This window comes from Micromys minutus (assembly GCF_963924665.1).
Source record: "Micromys minutus genome assembly, chromosome: 32".
Taxonomy (NCBI): Eukaryota; Metazoa; Chordata; class Mammalia; order Rodentia; family Muridae; genus Micromys; species Micromys minutus.
In genome coordinates this window covers 16,628,300-16,647,476 of record NC_137967.1, presented here as the reverse complement: position 1 = coordinate 16,647,476, position 19,177 = coordinate 16,628,300, and the positions used below count along the sequence as shown (strand labels likewise).

The following is a 19,177-nucleotide window of genomic DNA, read 5'->3' as shown; positions in this document are numbered from 1 at the left end:
GGGCTTGTTCTTTAGGCAGATTCTTAGAATCTTTTCATAACTTAGTTTTAGACATGCCTGGCAAACCAGGAAGTCTCATGCTAAAAAGTTGCTTAGTGGGGAGTCTTTCAAGACGACAGATACGTAGGAGTGATGTTCAGAAATTGACTTTCTAAAAGTGCCTTTGTGTACCAATGGAAAGACCTTCGAGGAGGCTGTCCGAGTTTAGTCCTTTTGAGGAGGATCCCCTGCTGCCGAGAAGGCTAAATTCATCCTGCAGCGGCTGTCTTTTCTTCGGTAAGTCTGCTCATATAACATAGAACACGGATAGGTGCAGTGCCAGATACAGCAGTGCATGTCTGCAGTCCCAGCCCTCCTGTGGCAAGACTGGAGGAGGACACAAGAGAGGCCATGCAGGGTGGCTAGCCTGGGGTATGCAGAAGCAGGAGGGAAGGAAGGATAAAGATACAAGAAAAAAAAAATCTGTATGTAAATATTGTGGGCAGAAAAAAACATATAATTTCATAAGATTATCTGATGTCTACTTGAGAGGTGTCCAGGCTGGTGCACGGCTGTAATCCCAGCATGGAGGATGGAGGAAGGAGCTTTAGGAATTCAGGGTTAGCCTGGGGTACAAAAGATTCTGTCTCAAAAAAAACAAAAACAAAAACAAAAAACAACTAAACAGTGTATTGAACAAGGCTTAGACCTGTCAGCTAGAGCCCTGGATCCCCATTTGCCAATGGCTGCTCCCTGGGGCCCCATCTTAGGGAGGTCTGAGGGTTGTGTGTGCTGCTCAGAGCTTGTGAGTAGAGGCTCAGTGCTGCTGAGTGTAGTCCAGAGCACAAGGTCCTCACAGCCCCAGACAGAACAATTGTGTCAGCCGTGCTGGGGTTGAGAAACCCAGTTCTAGGATCAAAAGACCTAGGACACCCCGAATGAATTTACAGTTATTTTGTTCAGAATATCCCAGAATATGGAAAGAAACATCACACTCACTTCCCGTGACAGGGTGTTTTATACTAATTATCTTCATAAAGGATCGTGGCTTATCTGAGACAACACAGTGTCATAATGAGCGAAGGTATCAGGAAAGTGCTGCATGGTGCACAGTCCCATTTACTAACAGTGGGGACAGAATGCTGGACCCTCCTGAGCATGGCAGCTGCAGCCCCTCCAGCCCTGCTGTGCTTCAGCCCTGAGTTTACAAAGGAGGTGCCATGTGGCTGCTGTCAGCCCCTGTCAGCCTTGATAGGTGGGTTCCAGAAGGAAGATGTGCTCACAGTAGGAGGAGCGGCCCAGGTGCAGGGCTAGCTGGATGTCAGGGTGGAAGATGGGGTCCCTTCTGCTGGCATCTGCTGGGGGAAGTTCAAGGCAGACATGTTTATGCCCTGCACTCCCACACTGACCCTCTGCAATGGTTGTCTGGGGTTAGGAGAGGATCGGCTTTGTGTAGACTCCTGTGTGCTTCTAATGTGTGTGTGGGAGGCTGAGCGGTGAGAGGGGGAAAGTTAGTGGGGATGCTTGAGAAATAAATGTGGTTGTTGGAGTCACAGTGACAGAAGTCAGTCTGGGAACATCAAGTCACAGTGCAATGAAAGGCTTTCTTTCTGTCCCCCAGGGGAGGAAGCCTGAAGAAGAATGGCCAGCTCTGATTCTCAGCACATGGTCTGTGTAAGTTGTATTTCTTTCTTTGACATGGGGCGACTTTCAGCTTAGGTGACTCTTTGCCCTCTTTCCCTCTTTATTTTTTTTTTAAAGATTTATTTATTTATTACATATGAGGACACTGTAGTTGTCTTCAGACACACCAGAAGAGGGCATCAAATCTTATTACAGATGGTTGTGAGCCACCATGTGGTTGCTGGGAATTGAACTCAGGACCTCTGAAAGAGCAGTCAGTGCTCTTAACCGCTGAGCCATCTCTCCAGTCTGCCCTCTTTCCCTCTTGAAGTTTCTGAAGGATCCAGCATCCCCCAGCCCAGCGTGTCCCTTTGCAGTGAGAGTTGGCAGGTCTGAGCCCTTCCTGTCTGTGCCTCTTCCCAGCTGGTCCTGGGGTTGTCTGTGATGCCTTCCTCCAGGTGTGCTCTCTGCTTGGTCTGTGTCAGGAGGACTGTCCCTGCAGCAGAGATGTCAGTCCCACAGGGAAACAGGCTTTGTGGGCTTCAGAACTTTGAGGGGATGGTCTCATTGACTGCACCTGGAAACCTGATTGACATCTGTGGTGGTGTCAGGCCGATGACCCAGGCTGGGAGAGTGAGTGTCCCCTGTGCATGTGTGTGATGAGGTGACCTGCTTGAGGAGGCTTTAGGAGAGAGTTCAGGTATCAGAGGGAAAGGTCATCCAGGCTGTGGCAGGGTGGTGATTGCAGTCTCCAGAGTCAGGGAAGACCTGAGACATAGTCACCTGAAAAGTAATTTTTAAAAAAAGTAGGCAGAAAAATTAAAGCTAATATGCAAACAATATGAACTCTTAGTTGGCTTTTGTTGTTTTTTTTTTTTGGATTGTTTATTTGTTTTTTGGTGTTTTGAGACAGGGCTTTTCTGTATAGCCCTGGCTCTGAAGACCAGGCTGTCCTGGAACTCAGAGAGTATCCACCTGCTCCTGCTTCCAAGGTCTGGGATTCAAGGGCCAAAAAATCATTCTCATTATAACAAATCTTAATGACATTATTTGACAATGTAATATACTCAAGGACCCACATCTTCATGTAACTTATGCTGACTCCAGGTGACATTTCTCCTTTGCGGGGATAACCTGAAGCAAGTGGATGGCGTGGAGAGGATACTATTATTATTATTAGATATGTAGGTGGGCACAGTCGTTGTTTATGGGGAGCTCGTGCAGTCAGGTGCCTTGAGCATTTCCTTATGGCTCCCTTCCCACACTTGAGTCCTTTCCCTTCTGTTTTTCCATCTTGAAAGCTTCCCCAATTTCACTCTACCTGTGTTTGCTCTTTCAGGGGTCAGTGACATTTAGGGATGTGGCTGTTGACCTCTCTCAGGAGGAGTGGGCCTGCCTGGATGCTACTCAGAAGGTCTTATACAGGGATGTGATGTTGGAGACCTACCGCAACCTGGTCGCCGTGGGTAAGGCCTGTGCCCCGTGGATGGGGGATGTGTCCTGTATGCTGTGTGCTTTCATCACTCCGAATTAAAAGTCATGGTCATCTTTCAGTGTTTAATTGAGGTTGGGTTTAGTGTTCCCTGCCTGTCATTCCTTCACTCAGAAGGCTGATGCAAGAGGATTGCTGTGAGTTCCAGTCACTCAGAAAGATAGTAAGTTCCAGGCTAGCCTGGTGCACATGCTGAGTCCCTGTTTCCAACAAACCACAGTATCTAAATGAAATAAGTAAGTAAGTAAATCAATAAGTATAACTGCAGGCTGTAGAGAACCTTGTGGTTCTTGCAGGGGACCTGGGTTCAGTTTCTACTGTATTATGCACACTTCAAGCTTATCCCAGACTGGTTACAAATGAAGGAGACTCCGCCTATGGTTACCTTTTGACTTTGACAATTCCTGTGGTCAGCCCTAATCTCCTCCTTTAAGTGTTAGCCTGGCTTCCTTCCAGTCGTGTATCCCCAGACACTTGCTGTTTCTCCTCCTGAGCTTTGGTTCCTCTCCCCTCATGGCAGTTTCTTCCCCCACTCTCTCCCTCCATCTCTCCTCCAGCCCGGTCACTCCAAACCCACCCTCTGGTAATTCATTTTAGCTAATTTTATTTAACCAGTAATTTTAAGTCAAGGAACAAGGTTTGTTCGGAAGCTTGTAAACACTTGAAGCCACTCAGGCCTAGAGGTATAGAGTTTTTAGTATTACAGTACGTAGCAGAAAACCAAATCTCTACATTCTACTCCCATGAGCTTTCTCAACTCCATCTCTAACTTCCGATCCCCAGGGATCTGATGCCCTTGTCTGGGCTACTTAGGCATGCATGTGGTGCTCTGTCATACATCCAGACAGATCCTCAGATACACACTAAATACATGATAATCAATAGACTTCTAGAAGAGGGAGCTGAATTTCTCCTTCACACCAAAGAAAGAATGTGAGGTTTGTTGGGCTGAAATAGGAGCTTCACGAAGCATCTGCTTGCCCACCCCTGGTTGGTCCTCTCTGTGAGTTCCAGGTACAGTGAGAGACCCTGTCTCAAATACTAAGAACAATCACGGAAGAGCCCTTGCACACTGGTCTCTTCCCTGTACACACATGCGTGCATGCCTGCACACATGTACACACACCCTGATGGACACGTGTACATTGAAAGTGCATACATACAAAGCTAGTAAAAGACATGGTATACTTAATAATAAATCAGTAGAGTTGGGGGCTGGAGAGATGGCTCAGTGGTTAGAGCACTGACTGCTCTTCCAGAGATCCTGAGTTCAAATCCCACCAACCACATGGAGGCTCACAACCATCTGTAATGGGATCTGATGCCTTCTTCTGGTGTGTCTGAAGACAGCTGTAGTGTACTCATATAAATAAAACAAATAAATCTTTAAAAAAAAATCAGTAGAGTTAATTTCATACCAGAACTGGACACATTTTTCTAAATGAATACTTTTCCTTTGCTTTTAGTGCAAGTTTCAGGCTGTGACTTTGTCCTTTTTAGTTAATCTGAAGAATGAGGTGCAAATGGGAAAGACAGAATAATAATCGTGAGAATAGTTTCTATGGATCAGGATGTAGCTCCGTTGTAGAGCACTTCCCCGGCATGGTCAAGACCCATATTTCATCCCCAAGATTGCTAAATAAATAAATGAAAATTAAAAAAAAAATTTTTTTTTTGTGGTTTTTGCGCGCTTGACTTGCAAAGATGGCGGTGGCCTATGTTACGTAGGCTCCTTTAGGAGCCGTTGTTGGGCTCTTCCATGATAAAATGTGTATGCAGCTGAAGGCTGGTACTGCTGGAAGGAGCATAGCTTCCTGGAGGAGCACAGCTGCCGGGAGGAGCACAGTTTCCCAGAGGAGCACAGCTTCCCGGAGGAGCACAGCTTCCCAGAGGAGCATACCTGCCCAGAGAACTGTTGCCCGGTGGCAGAGTTGTGGTCACTAGCGTCCTCCCCCACCCCTCACCCCCACCCAGCAACTCCCAGCTCAGCCAGGCGGGAACTCTGCGCAGCAGACGCACGTAGCGGTGGGCAGGGCGGAGCCCCGGGGGAGAAAAGAAGGAAACACCAACGCAAGTTCTGAAAATGGATTTATCTCCTATACCTTCAGTTCTCTAAATGATCTAGGTGGACAGACTGATATTTTCTGGGATCAAAGTTCTCCAGTGACAAAACAGGTAAAAGAAGGAAAAAGCAGTTTTCCAGTGCATACAGCGATGAGATCAAACACTGTCAGTTGTATTGCTCTCCGTGAAGAAAACCAGTGACAGACTCCATGCTGGGTGTATGGATTGGCAAAGCTGCTCTTCCTCGAACTCCTAGTATAGCAAAAGAAAAGTCAAGAGTGAAAATCAGCTGCACAAAATTAAAAACAAAAATCGAGAAAAAGAACTTATGAAATTGGCCCAGCAGTTTGATTTAAAAAAAAATATGGAAGAACTTGATGTGATCCAAGCACAAGATGGGAAAAATCATGATTTAATCCAGACAACTTCAGAAATGGGACATTTACATAAGGATTCTGTGAGGATGGCATCGGATGATACAGTTTCTGAAATCAGTTGTACTCCAATAAAGAAGAAATGGAAAGAGACAGCAGATTATCTCAGGAAAGGGGGCAAGACAGCAGTCAAACCCTTTGACCAAACCAAAACCAAAAAAATTATGTGTTACTATAGGTCCGACTGTACAAAGGATTTGAACATAATATGTGTTCTTAGCATCAGTCTAGTCCATGAGATAAGTCAGTGTAAACTAGTATTATTGTCTACACATGGTTTTTATTTGTAGCACAGGGATCTGTCTGCCTCTTCCTCCCCAAGTGCTGGATTAAAGGCATGTGCCACCGTAGCCCAGCAGTATTATTATTATTATTTGGTTTTAGTATGACCAGGTTTTACGTAATACAGGCTGGCTTTGCACTTGCTAGAAAACTAAAGCCAGCATTGAACTTCTCATGTGCCTGCTTCCCCTCCTTGGGTAGAGTGATTTCAAATGTGCCACCACGCCCAAATATAGATGTGAAAATTGAGCATAGAATCCTATGGGCCTTGCCAAATTGGATGTCATTATCAGCGAGCTGCAGGGATGGGGTCTGCACTGGGCAGTGCTGCCCACGGGTTCGTGTTCTTACTACTCAGGTGTGCTTTCCTCTCGAGTGACAAGTGCTGTCTGCATTTAAAGATTAAAACATTTTCCTGAAACATCTGGTTTCTTACCCAGGTTGCTTTCCCTCCTTTTTTGAAGTCTTTCCTCAGTGTTACTTTAACTCTTAGAATTTTTAATCTGTTTTTTGAGACAAGGATCTTGTTGTGACGTCCAGACTGGACTGACTCATTCCCCCACCTGCTGGGCTCACAGGCATGATGCGCTATGCCAAGCAGTATACACCTTTATAATGAATGAGTCTGTATTTTTAAAAATGTACAGGCAGGGCATTATGGCACACACTTTAATCCAAGCACGTGAGGCAGAGGCCAGCAGGTCATGTAAATTCAAGGACAGCTTGGCCTTTGTATCATGTTTCATGATATCCTGGCTTAATTTAAGATTCCGAGTCTCAGAACTAACTGTCTACACTATGATTCATTTCTTTCTCTTTTTCAAGTGGGGAGTCGCATTCCCAAGCCAGCTCTGATCACCTTACTAGAGCAGAAGAAAGATCCCTGGATGGCTGTGAATGAAGAAACAGGCAGGCCGAGCCCAGGTGAGTAAGAGTGAGGTGTGCCTGCAGCCTGCCGGGCACAGCCTGTGCTCAGAGAGGCCACAGAGCTGACACTGCATGTGGCAGACTTCCTTCAAAGCCCCAGGGTCTGTGGGAAACAAGCCTGAGGCCTGGGAAGGAAGTCAGGGTCACAGCAGAGGCTGTGGGAGGGGCTTCTGGTTCATGAATCTCTTTGAGTTCTTAATTTCTTCCCTCCTATGGGAACAGGTGCCCTCTTTCTGTAATTTTCAAAAAGTATTTTATTATTGATTATGTGTGTGAGAAAGTATGGATAGAGTAGACAACCTTGTCCTGTTACAGATTTTAATGGAATCATTTTCAGTTTCCCTCCATTCAAATGGATGCTCGCTATGGCCTTGCTGTACACTACTTTATTATGTTGGTGTCTGTCCCTGGTGTCCCATATTGCTCCAGAACTTTTCTCAGGAAGTGGTGTTGAATGTTATAAAAAGCTCTTTTCTACAGTCGATGAGTTGATCCTGTGGCTTTTGTCTTTCGGCCTGCTTATATAGTGGGCTGCATATATCAGTTTATGTATTTTGAATATATTTATAGATATTCACATATTGTACCATTCTTGCCTCTCTGGGATGAAGCCTACTTGATCATGATTGATCATCTTTTCCATGTGTTCTTGTATTTAGTTTGCAAGTATTTTATTGAAAACTTTTGTATTTAAGTCCATCAGGGAAATGGGTCTATAATTCTCTTCATTGGGTCTTTATAATGTGTGAGTACTTGGATGCCTGTCGCCTTGAGAACAGAATTGAATAATGTCCTGTTTCAGTGTTAAGGAATAGTTTGAAGAGTATTGGCATGAACTCTTCCTTGAAAATCTGGTAGAATTCTGTATTGAAACCATCTGGCCATAGATTTTCTTTTTCTTTCTTTCTTTCTTTTTTTTTTGGAGGGGGAGACCTTGAATTTATGATTGTATTTTACTAGGAGTTATAGGTTTGTTTAAATTGCTTCTCTTATCTTGATTTAACTCTTGTAAGTGGTATGTGTTGCAAAAATTATGACTTCCTTTTAATTTTCCAATTCTGTAGAGTATAGGCTTTTAAGGTGTGTTCGTATGATTCTCTGGATTTTTTTTTTTTTTTTTTTTTTTTGGTCTGTCTTAGATAGGGTTTTACTGCTGTGAATAGACACCATGACCGTAGCAGGTATTATAAAGGACATCTAATTGGTGCTGGCTTATAGTGTCAGAGGTTCAGTCCATTGTTGTCATTGTGGGGAACATGGCAAGTGCTTAGGCAGACATGGTGCTGGAGATGGAGCTGAGAGAGTTCTACATCTTGATCCGCAGGCTTCAGGAAGAGATCTGGTGAGCCATTAGGCCTGGCTTGAGCTTCTGAAAACTCAAAGCTCACTCCCATTAACACTCATCCTTCAACAAGGCCACATATCCTAATAGTTCTACTCCCTATGACCAAGCATTTAAACACATATACCAGTCTATGGGGCCTTTCCCATTTACACCACTACATTCTGTTCCTTGGCCCCCGTAGGCTTGTAGCCAACCTTATCATAATGTGTTCAGTCTAACTTCAAAATTCCCCATACCCCGAACAGTCTCAGATCTGCTTCCATGTCTGAAGTTTTAATTCTCTTCTGGGATTTATGTGCTCTTCCTCGATTCTTCCCCCCCCCCCCCCCCCCCCCCCCCCGCTTTTCCCAGAAGACCTGGCTTTAGTTCCAAGAATCCAAATGGTGGTTTGCAGCTGTCTGTAAGTCTAGTTCCAGGGGATCCAATGCTCCCCTTTTGCCTTTGTAGGCCCTGCCTGTATGCATGTGTTAGATAGGCATACACGGAGACAAAACACCCATACATAGGGAAAAAAATGTTTTTTTAAAAATAGAAAAGAATCAAGACACATTCAAGGTTTTTTTCCTTATGCAGTCTCTTAATGCTAATCCTTTGTAAAACTGAAATAAAATAGCAGATCACATACTTCCAATATATAATGTCACAGGATATACAGTATCATTCCAAAAAGGAGGGTTGTAAGGAAGCACTGGAGATATTTAAAAGGAAGTCAGAGAATCCGTTGCAGTGACTGCAAACTCTCTGTCTCCAGGCTGAAGTCAAAGCAGTCTTCTCTGCAGCTCTTCCTTCGTCTTTGTTCATTGCAACCCATTTCCTTCTCGTGGTCTGGCTCCACTCTGTCACCAGATCTCCTTGGCAGGTATTCCACTGCTCCAGCATTTCCAACATTTTGGAGCCTCCCAAGGCAATCCAAGCTTCACCTGCACAGCTTCACACAATGGCCTTTCCAGGTCTCCAGGCAGGGACAGCTGTGACACATGGCTGGCCCCATCGGCTTTCCTTAGTTGTGGAGGGGGATTCCATAACCCTTTCTATCCTTGACTCTAAAGCCAAAGCTGCCAGGTTCTCCTGCTTGCTGGGCTGGACCAAAAGCCCCTCATTCAGTTACATCTTCATTAGCTTTTTGTTTGCAAGACTTAGCTGAGTAGTATCTTGCCTTAGGCCACCATTCCTTCTATTCCATTTAACACCAGACTTCTCCTTGTCCTGTTTATCTCCCTGAACACAGGGTTTAGCGCCATTCTACTTCCTGGTGTCCCTTTTCTTCCAGAACCGTACATTTTCTGTTTTCCCTTGTTCAGCTTGTTCCTTTTCATTATAGAGCAGCATAAATGTGAACATTAACAACTACATGACAGTCAATACTAGGCTCTTTTGAGATTTCCTTTTCTAATGCCATTAATCCAAAACACATTTTAGCCTCAGGCACATTTTTTCAGACAAGGGCAAAACAGCCATTTCTTCATGAAAATATCACAAGAACAGTCTCTAGGATACATACTAAAAGTCTCTTCTGAAACCTCTTGAGTCTGCCCTGCACATTTCAAATCACCCTCAGAACCACAGAGTCCTCTGTTCCTGTTAGGATGGCCCATTAAGCTTCACTTAAAACATTCAACTGCTTTTCGAATCCCAAGTCCCAAAGTCCACATTCCTCTAAACAAAAACCTGGTCAGGCCTATCACAACAATACCTCTGTCCCTGGCAACAACTTCTCTTTTAGCTAGGGTTTTATTGCTGAGAAGAGACACTATGACCATGGCAACTCTCATAAAGGACAACATTTAAGCGAGGTTATTTACAATTCAGAAGTTTTAGGCCATTATCATCATGGCAGGAAGTATGGTTGGAAGCCACACTTCCTAATAGTGCCACCCCTCTGACTGGCATTTAAGCGTCCAGGTCTGAGGGGCTGCTCCTGTTCAAATAACTACAGTGTCTGTTGCAGTTACTTGTGTAACTTTCACCTCTGATTTTCTTCTGTTAAATCGTCTTCCTTTTCCTTTGCCTTTGACTCAGGTTTTGACGTTCACACTGACTTTCTTAACGAACCATCTCTTTGTTTTACTGGTTCTTTGTTGTTTCTGTTTTACTAACTTGAGATCTGAATTTATTTATTTCTTGCCATGTCTTCCTTTTGGGTATAATTTTGCCATTTGTGTTCTAGAGCTTTCAGGTGTGGTGTGATGTTGATAGCATGAGGTTTCTTTATATTGGTACATAGTGCCGTGCAGTTGCCCCTTACAGCTGCCTTTATTGTGTCCCATACATTTGGGTTTGTTGTATCTTCACTTTCATTCAGTTAGGAAGAGCTTAATTGTTTTTCTTTTGAAGATTTATTTATTTATTATATATAAGTACACTGTAGCTGTCTTCAGACACACCAGAGAGGGTATCAGATCCCATTACAGATGGTTGTGAGCCACCATGTGGTTGCTGGGAATTGAACTCAGGACCTCTGGAAGAGCAGCCAGTGTTCTTAACCACTGAGCTACCTCTCCAGTCCCACCAGGTGTTATTCTAATATGTTTTTCTTTATGTGTTACTTTGTTTGTTTTCTTTGCAGGTCTTAGTATTCTTTATCCTGTACACTTAGTATTTTGATTATTATGTGCTGGTGGATGGGGGCAGATTTTCTTTTATATTCCAGTATATTTGGTGTTCTGTATGCTTCTTGTACCTTGATAGCCATCTCATTCTTTAGATTATGGGAATTTTCTTCCATGATTTTGTTGAAAACATTTTCTGTGCCTTTGATCTTCTCGTATTCTTATTCTTAGATTTGGTCTTCTCATTACGTCCCAGATTTTCTGGATTTTTTTTTTTTTTTCCCTCATATTCTGTTGGTGAGGCTTGCCTCTGAGGTTCCTGTTTAAACTTTTCATTTTCAGATTTCCCTCAGGATTGGTTTGTTGGTTTGTTTGTTTATTTTATGACTAATTGAAATCCTCAAGATGATACTACAACAGCTGACCTTTCAGGCTTAGATGTTGTTCCTTCACGGAGTCCATGTCTGAATCTGCCTCATGCGACCAGTCCTGGTAGTGTTTCGTCTCTTAACCTTGGCACTCTCGTTATATCTACTCTTGTGCTTGGCAGGGTAGCCACATTTGCCACAGGTTGACTTCTGAAGGTGGTAGTCCTTAGAGCCACAGTGGCGGCACAGCGTGTGCGTCTTATTGTGACCCTTTCCAAAGGGTGACATTCCTTTTGTCTTCTTGTTTCTACTAAGGCCAAAGAGACCCTTGTTTGTTTGATATATTTCCACTTTCAATTCTCGAAGCATTTTATTTATTTCCTTCCACAGTTTGTTGATGTTTACATAGGTTTTTTAAAGGGATTTATTGTAGATTGATGATGTCAAGGTGATACATGATTAGACAGTAGAAAGTGGGATGGGGATAAAGTTTTGGTAAGGCGGGAGAGAAGGAGAAGGAGGGAGATTCAAGATGGAGCCAAAGAAGGAGGTTCTAGACCCAGGTGGTCCTAATTGGCGATAGGTAGATTTGATTATTTCTAAGGGTTTTTAATGGGTCAATTTGTTTTATCCAGGTGGGCGGTTTACATCTTTGTCAAATGGTTGTAAGCTTATTGTGTGGATGTGTTGTGGATTGGGAATTTAACATCTAAATCTGTTTGAGAAATTACAGATTGTTGAGTGTGTTGAAGAATGTGAGCTAAATTCTCGGCTGGTAGAGAAGCAGGAACTGGTAGCCAAAGTTCCAGACTTAAAGAGCTGAGAGAGGGTGGTGCGGGGACCGAGTGGCAGACAGGTAGGTGTACGGCTCCCACCTGGAGTGAGAATTGGTCAGACGGTAGCCGCAGATTCTTTTTTATGTTTACCGCAACAATTTACTTCCTCTTTAATAGTCTCCCATATTTACAGTGACTAACGTAATGTCCTCTTTTGGGGTTCAGTACTCAGAGCCTGCAGAGTTGCAATACTCAGAGCCTGCTGTGGTAAGGTTGCTAGGCTCTAGTGCACACACACTGTTACTGTGCTTTTACGTTGGCATCTAGGCATTTGGGTTTGAAAGTTTTAGGTGCTAACGTCTGGTCTTGGTTTTGTTGGGTGGGTGTTTTGTTTCTCGGTTTCTGTTGCACTCTTTAGTTCTTAGGAGAGTGTGTTGACTGTGTGTTGCCCAGTAAAAGGTCCTTGTGGTGTGGTTCACCTGAGAGGTGTGGCCACGGGGTTCCAAGTAAAATGTGTTTCTAGGTATTGAGAGCTGATACTTACAAATGGGGATGGCATAGGTGGGTGGTCTTGAGGGGGTCCCCAGTAGGGAGAAAAGCAGGTCTTCCACTAGGATCTGCTTAGTACCCCACAGATGGGGCAGAGAATGAGGAGAGGCTACACCCATGAGTCTGCTACAGAGCTGGGGATGAATGTGGGGACTGGGCTTGGAGGAATGGAGGGAGAAGTGAGGCTCTGCGGCTAGTTTATCTCTTCCACTAGGCAGGGTGTCCTTCCTGTCTCCAGGGAATGGCTGTTGGAGTTGGGGGCTGGGATAAAGCAGGGAGAGACAGAGGCAGTTTGGAGGTGTTCTGTGTGATGGACTAGAGATGAGGACGTGGGTGAATGGCAGGCAGCGGTTTGTCTGCTGCAGATCCAATTGGATTTGGAGGAGAGGAGGGTAGGGAGAGATCTGCAGCTACCTACCTGTTGCCCTGGCTGGGTAGCCTTAGTCTTCTTAAAAATTCTAATGGAGTCTCTCCCGTTTCTTTCTATTTTCTTTTTATCTTGTTTTTGTTTTTCTTAGGCAGAGCCTCACTATCTAGTCCGAGCTAGCCCGGAATCCTTGACCCCGTTACCTCTGGCTTCTTGTCGTTGATGTTACAATTGTGTACCAACCACTACACAACAGATTTCTACTCCTTTCTATTTTTAAGACTCCCAAGACCAGGCCAGGAATTGGTGGCACATGGTTTTAATCTCAGCACTTGAGAGGCAGGGACAGGTGGATCTCTGTGTTTGAGGCCAGCCTGGTCTAAAGAGCGAATTACAGGACAGCCCAGGCTGTACAGAGAAACCCTGACTGGAAAAGCCAAAAGTAAAGTAAAATAAAATCCAAATCTAAGCCAGTTTTCTTAAAGAATGACAAATGATATACTCATGTTGTATAGTTTTTTCTTCTTCATTTGGTTTGTTGTGGCATTTGAATCCACCATGAAAGGCTAAAGACAGACTGAATTCAAATTTAGATTAAATGAATTTATTTGTACTGCTAGCAGAAGGAAGGCAACCTAAGAGCCAGAGAGTATGTCCAGTGACAGAGGTGATAAGGTGGGGTCTCACTCATCAGAAAGGTGGGCATTAGAACTATCCATCCGTCCACATCTGGACAGCAAGACTGTTTTACTTTCCTGAGTTGTTGCTCTTTTACTGTGGAGTAATGCATTCTTACAGACATCGGTACGTTCTTTTTGTCCTTTGGTTCTGTCTCTCTCTCTCTCTCTCTCTCTCTCTCTCTCTCTCTCTCTCTCTCTCTCTCTCTCTCTCTCCAAGAGATAAATAGGTTTTACAGAAGCAAAGGCAGTGTTAAGGCCTCACAGTCCATTTTCCTATCTTATCTCACCTGCAGGCCACTGGGGTCACCCAGATATCCCACAGCAAAAGGTCATTGCCAATTAAGGGATTCCTGGCTTCATATTAAGTGTCCTTAGCCATCGCAGAAGGCCTGTATACATTATTACTTCATTCTAAGCACTAATTACTGGGATAAAGCAGTTTATTGCTGGACAGGCGAAAAGTCAGTGCCATCATGTTGGGGACTAGCTGTCATGTCCTCACAGGTGCTAAAAAACCTTGATAAAGGGCATGACAGATACATATTTATGTGGTATAGATTTTTCATTCTCTGTGATCTGGTTCAGAAACCTTCAATAACATCTACGTATTTGTTGTAGTTTGCAAAGAAGCAATAAGATTATTACAGTTCAGCTCATCATAATCCCATTAAGCAGACAGGACTTCCCAGTCCCAAACTGTTCTACTGTAAAGAGTTTTGTCTTCCGTACACTTTCCTTATTGCTGCTCTCCTTGCTCTTACTCAGCTTCTCAGAAAATACCTTAGAGTCTGGTCATTCATTGAATGGAATTTGTATGTACTAGAATTTGTCTTACAGGAAAATAAAGTGTTCTCGTTTTCCCCTTTTCTTTCAGGTTCGAAGACACGTTCTGAAGCTGAAAATATATCTCCAGATCATCATACTAATAATAAGTTGCCCAAACAAACCAAACAGCAATTAAGTAAACCGTTTGACCGCCAGGGCTCCAGTTTTAGTAATGGCTCCCACAATAGTGCATTCAAGGGGCTACAGAACTGTCAAAAAGGAGATACTGCTCAAAAGATTACTAACAAGAAAGGAATGCTTACTTATTCTAGACAGAATCTTGCCCACATTATAGGAAAACCATATAAATGTACAGAGTGTGGGAAGTGTTTTGGCTGTAAGTCAAATCTTGCTCAGCACGAGAGTATTCACACGGGAGAGAAACCCTATAAATGTAAGGAATGTGGGAAGACCTTCAGACTCCAGCAACTGCTTTCAAGACATCAGAAATCTCACAGTGATCAAAGACCCTTTGAATGTGATGAATGTGGAAAGGGTTTTCATCTTTCTACCCTGCTTAAGTACCATAAAAATACTCATACAGGTTCAAAACCATTTGTATGTGAGGAATGCGGGAAGTCCTTCAACCGCATTTCTACCCTTTTTCAGCACAGGACTATTCATGCTGGTGTGAAGCCATATAAATGTAATATGTGTGCAAAAGCCTTTAATCGTCGATCAAACCTCATGCAGCATCAGAAAATTCACTCTGGTGACAAACCCTTTCAGTGTAAGGAATGCGGGAAGTCCTTCACTGTTCTGGCTCAGCTCACACGGCACCAGAACATTCACACTGAAGACAAATCTTTTGAATGTAAGCAGTGTGGGAAGATATTCAGTAGTGGCTCCTACCTCTTACGACACTATGATACTCATACCAGCGAGAAACCCTTTGAATGTAAAGTATGTGGCAAGGCCTTTAGGCTTCATCTATACCTTAATGAGCATCAGAAAACTCACACTGATGAGAAACCCTTCAAGTGTAAGCTCTGTGAGTCAGCCTTCAGACGTAAGTACCAGCTCAGCGAGCATCAGAGAATCCATACTGATGTGAAACCGTATCAATGCAAGGACTGTGGTAAGTTCTTTCGCCGACGATCAAATTTCACTGAGCATCTGAGTATTCACACCGGAAAGAAACCCTTTGAGTGTAAGGAATGTGGGAAGGTCTTCAGACTTAATATACATCTCATGCGCCACCAGAGATTTCACAGTGATGAGAAACCTTTTGAGTGTAAAGAATGTGGAAAGGCCTTTCATTTTTCCAGTCAGCTTAATTACCATAAAACCAGTCATACAGGTCAAACACCTTTTCATTGTGAGGAATGTGGGAAGTCCTTCAAGCGTGTCTCTAGCCTTGTGGAACATAGGATTATTCACAGTGGTGTGAAACCATATAAATGTAGTGCGTGTGGAAGAGCCTTCAATCGTCGCTCAAACCTCATGCAACATGAGAAAATTCATTCTGATGAGAGACCCTTTGAGTGTAAGGAATGTGGGAAGACCTTCACTGTTCTGGCTCAGCTCACACGGCACCAGACTATTCATAATGGAAAGAAATCATATGAATGTGACCAGTGTGGGTCAGCCTTCAGACTCCCATATCAACTTACTCAACATCAGAGAATTCATTATGATGTGAAACCATTTCAGTGCAAGGAATGTGGAAAAGGCTTTGTTCGTAGTACGGGCCTTAGAATCCATGAAAGAATCCACACTGGTGAGAAGCCCTTTCAGTGTAAGGAATGTGGAGAAGCCTTTCAATATCATTACCAGTTTCTTGGACACTTTAGAATTCATACTGGCAAGAACCCTTATGAATGTGACGAATGTGGGAAGTGCTTTACTTATGGTAGAGACCTTAAACTACATCAGAAAACTCATGCTGTTGAGAAACAGTTAGAATGTGAGAAGGCCTTCAGTTGAAAATCAAAGTTGACTTGACATGCTAAACATTACGAGGCCTTACAATGTAAGGAATGTGGAAAGCTTTCAGTAATTCTAAGCTAGCTGTACATCAGAATTCATACTGATCTGAAACCCTGTGATTGTAAGAAGTGTGAGAAAGTTTAGTTCAGCCTTCAGTACACATCAGAGAATTCATACTGGTAGGAAACCCTACGGCTGTAAAGAATGTGGAAAGACCTGCAGCTGCAGCTCAGGCCTTGAACATAAAAGTATCCGTGCTGTTGTTAAACACTGCAAGGAATGAGGGGACATTTATGAACTAGCTCTGAAAGCTCATAAAGGCGTCCATATAGGTCTGAAACCCTAAGGATGTAAAAGTGTGAAAACTCTTGTTAAATGGTGAGCTCATACAACATCAGGAAAGGGAGGTGGACAAGCCTTTATATGGAAATTTTACTGAACATCAAAGAAGTCATACTAAGACTGGGACTGAAAATTGGGAAGAACTTTAATCTGTCATAAGATTTAACCAACATCAAGAGTATTTATATACTCCTGATACCAAGAAACCCTTAGAGAGTAAGAGTGTGGGAATTCTGTTGTTCACAGAAGATACTGTTGAGAATGTCTTTGTCAGAAAGATATAGTGTAGCCTTGGTGTTCCTAAGTTATCTTTTAAACTACAGTTAATTACATAATCTTAATTCATCAAGCAATTTAGCTAATTTAGGAAGAAGAGTTATTGAGACTAGTATTATTTGAGGCACCTTGCTATCATTTATATCCCATGGCTCCTGTGCTATCAGACTGGACGTTTACTTTCTTTCTGCGTAGTTAATGGTGAGCACAGTACCAGCCAAACTTGTGGAAACAGGGTTATGATATAAAATCCTTGAGAGTATTTGGTTCGTGTCCTGTACAGTAGCTTTTACAGTATTGCTTTCATTGGCATTACTGTAACTGATAGAAAGGCAAGTTGTGTTGTAGATACTTTAGAAAAGCCTCATGCAATCCTCCAGTATTAAATTCCAAATACATCCTTATGGATAAAATCTGATGGATGAAAAGGTACATGAAAACATTTTTATGCACAATCCATTTCTTTTGTGCAGAGATGTCAAAAAGCTAGCTGTTGGTGAATAAGTACTTTTAAAGGAGGTTAAACACATACAACTTTCAAAGGGTAAAATCCTGCAATTTATGTTCTCTGCCCAGATATTAAGATGAAATAGATTTGTGCCTTGGTGAGACAGTGCAGCCTCCTCCATCTCATGTTGCTGAGACCGTTTTAGGTTTGACTAGAATTTGACTTTTGATGGAGATTCTTGGAAATTTACCCAACTCTAGTCTGTGATCCAGAGGTCAAGATGCTCCTAATTTATTTTGGCTTCTCTTGTACTGCCTGCATGTACAAATGTCCCCCCTTCAGCTAACTACTTACCCTGGCTTTTGTGAAACTGCCTGCCTGGGCTAACGCTCCCTCTATAGTTGCTGAGCAAGATAGTAGAATGTGGTTCTTGGTTTTAATAGCCCCCTGCTCTAAATGCTTGTGACTATACTTGGACCTTGAATACATGAATGTAGTCCCAGCCAACTGGAATAAAGACTTTCAGTTGGCTATAATTTGTGTCTGACTCATTTTTGCTGGTGGGCTCTCCATAAAGCATTAACAAAAATAGCCCATTGAAGCTAGGTATAAAACTACATGTGTGAAAATTTTTATACATATGTAAAAGTTGGAAGAATCAGAAACACACCTCTGCATCATCATCTGGATTAAAAATTGTTAATTTACCATGTTAACTTTGTTTATCTGTATATATGGGTTTGGGGGCTATAGTGTTAAGAATGTGTTCTAGAGTTGAGTGTGGTAGTGAATTCCTAAAACCCAATTCTTGAAAAGCTGAGGCAGAAGGATCAAGTTAGACTTTTAAGTTTGACTTTAAATCCAACTTTAACTGTGTAGAGAGCCTTTCTCTAAATAAATAAATAAAAAAAGTGTAGACCTAAGAAGTATCTAATATAGGTATAGATTTGGCCTTGTTCTTGCCTTTATTAAAATTTCAGGGTTATTGAACCCAGGGTCTTGTGTGTGGTAGACATGAACGTAGTCACCCAGCTACATTCCTGGCTTTTATCCTGTATCTTCTATCCAAGAGAAGTTAGGTTCAGATGAAACACTTGAGGTAAGAACACATTGTAGAGTGTATGTCTTGTTGCCAGCATGTCCAGAAACATTTAGGTGTCAGCTGTCACATTAGGTAAGATGGTAGCTGCCAGAGCTCCACTAAAAAACTTAAGTAATATATGTAAAGAGACTATTATTTCAAATATTTATAGATATGGATACTTTAATCCTGGGTCCAATATGAGTAAGATTGAAATCAACTTATGAATGAATAGCATCATAAATATCATAATTCAACATGTTTGGTGTAACTGGTAGAATACTCAGTACAAAATTAATACTATTCAGTGTAATCAGCAAGCTAAGACTTGACTGGAACCTTGTTTTTGTTGGCACTTTAGCTCCAATACATGCAGTGTCCCAGGCACATGAGCAATTGACGAAGTTGAAAGCAAGCATTTAAGAAGCTACATAAATACAATAAGCCCTAAACCAATGTGAAGATGACACCAGCAATAAACAATAGGACACAGTCTCATGTTTTAAGACTTCAGAAGTTTTTGGTTTTTGAGGCAGGGTTTCTCTGTGCAGCCTTGGCTGTCCTAGAAATTGCTCTATAGGCCAAGCTGTCATTGAAGTCAGATCCTTGGAGTTCTGCCTCCTGAATGCTGTTTCAAAGGCGTGTCTCACCATGACCTGGTGACATTCTGTTTTTTAATTTAATCTTTTAATGTGTGAGTGTCTTTACATGACTTTCTCTGTTCCCTGTGCGTGAGGGGCCAAAAGAAGATGCCAGATTTACCTGTGAGTGGAGTTAAGACAAATGTGAGCCACTATTTGGGTGATGGAGACTGGACGAGGGTCCTCTACAACAAGTGCTC

General features: G+C 42.8%; 1 protein-coding gene across 1 annotated transcript; it reads left to right on the top strand.

The window, feature by feature from the left end:
- Nucleotides 1-202: 202 nt before the first annotated feature.
- On the top strand, nucleotides 203-16,897 carry LOC308413371 (uncharacterized protein). Its single transcript, XM_080908314.1, has 5 exons — nucleotides 203-276; nucleotides 1,601-1,653; nucleotides 2,942-3,068; nucleotides 6,700-6,798; nucleotides 14,310-16,897. The coding sequence occupies exons 2-5, from the start codon at nucleotides 1,621-1,623 to the stop codon at nucleotides 16,184-16,186; spliced, it is 2,136 nt and encodes a 711-aa protein (XP_080764440.1). The 5' UTR covers nucleotides 203-276; nucleotides 1,601-1,620; the 3' UTR covers nucleotides 16,187-16,897.
- The last annotated feature ends 2,280 nt before the right edge of the window (nucleotides 16,898-19,177 follow it).

Excerpts from the sequence above, each read along its gene's own strand:
- LOC308413371 (XM_080908314.1), top strand. The coding sequence starts at position 1,621 with ATGGCCAGCTCTGATTCTCAGCACATGGTCTGT. Across the intron at positions 1,654-2,941 it reads ATTCTCAGCACATGGTCTGT|GGGTCAGTGACATTTAGGGA; the intron begins GTAAGTTGTATT and ends TTGCTCTTTCAG. Across the intron at positions 6,799-14,309 it reads AACAGGCAGGCCGAGCCCAG|GTTCGAAGACACGTTCTGAA; the intron begins GTGAGTAAGAGT and ends CTTTTCTTTCAG.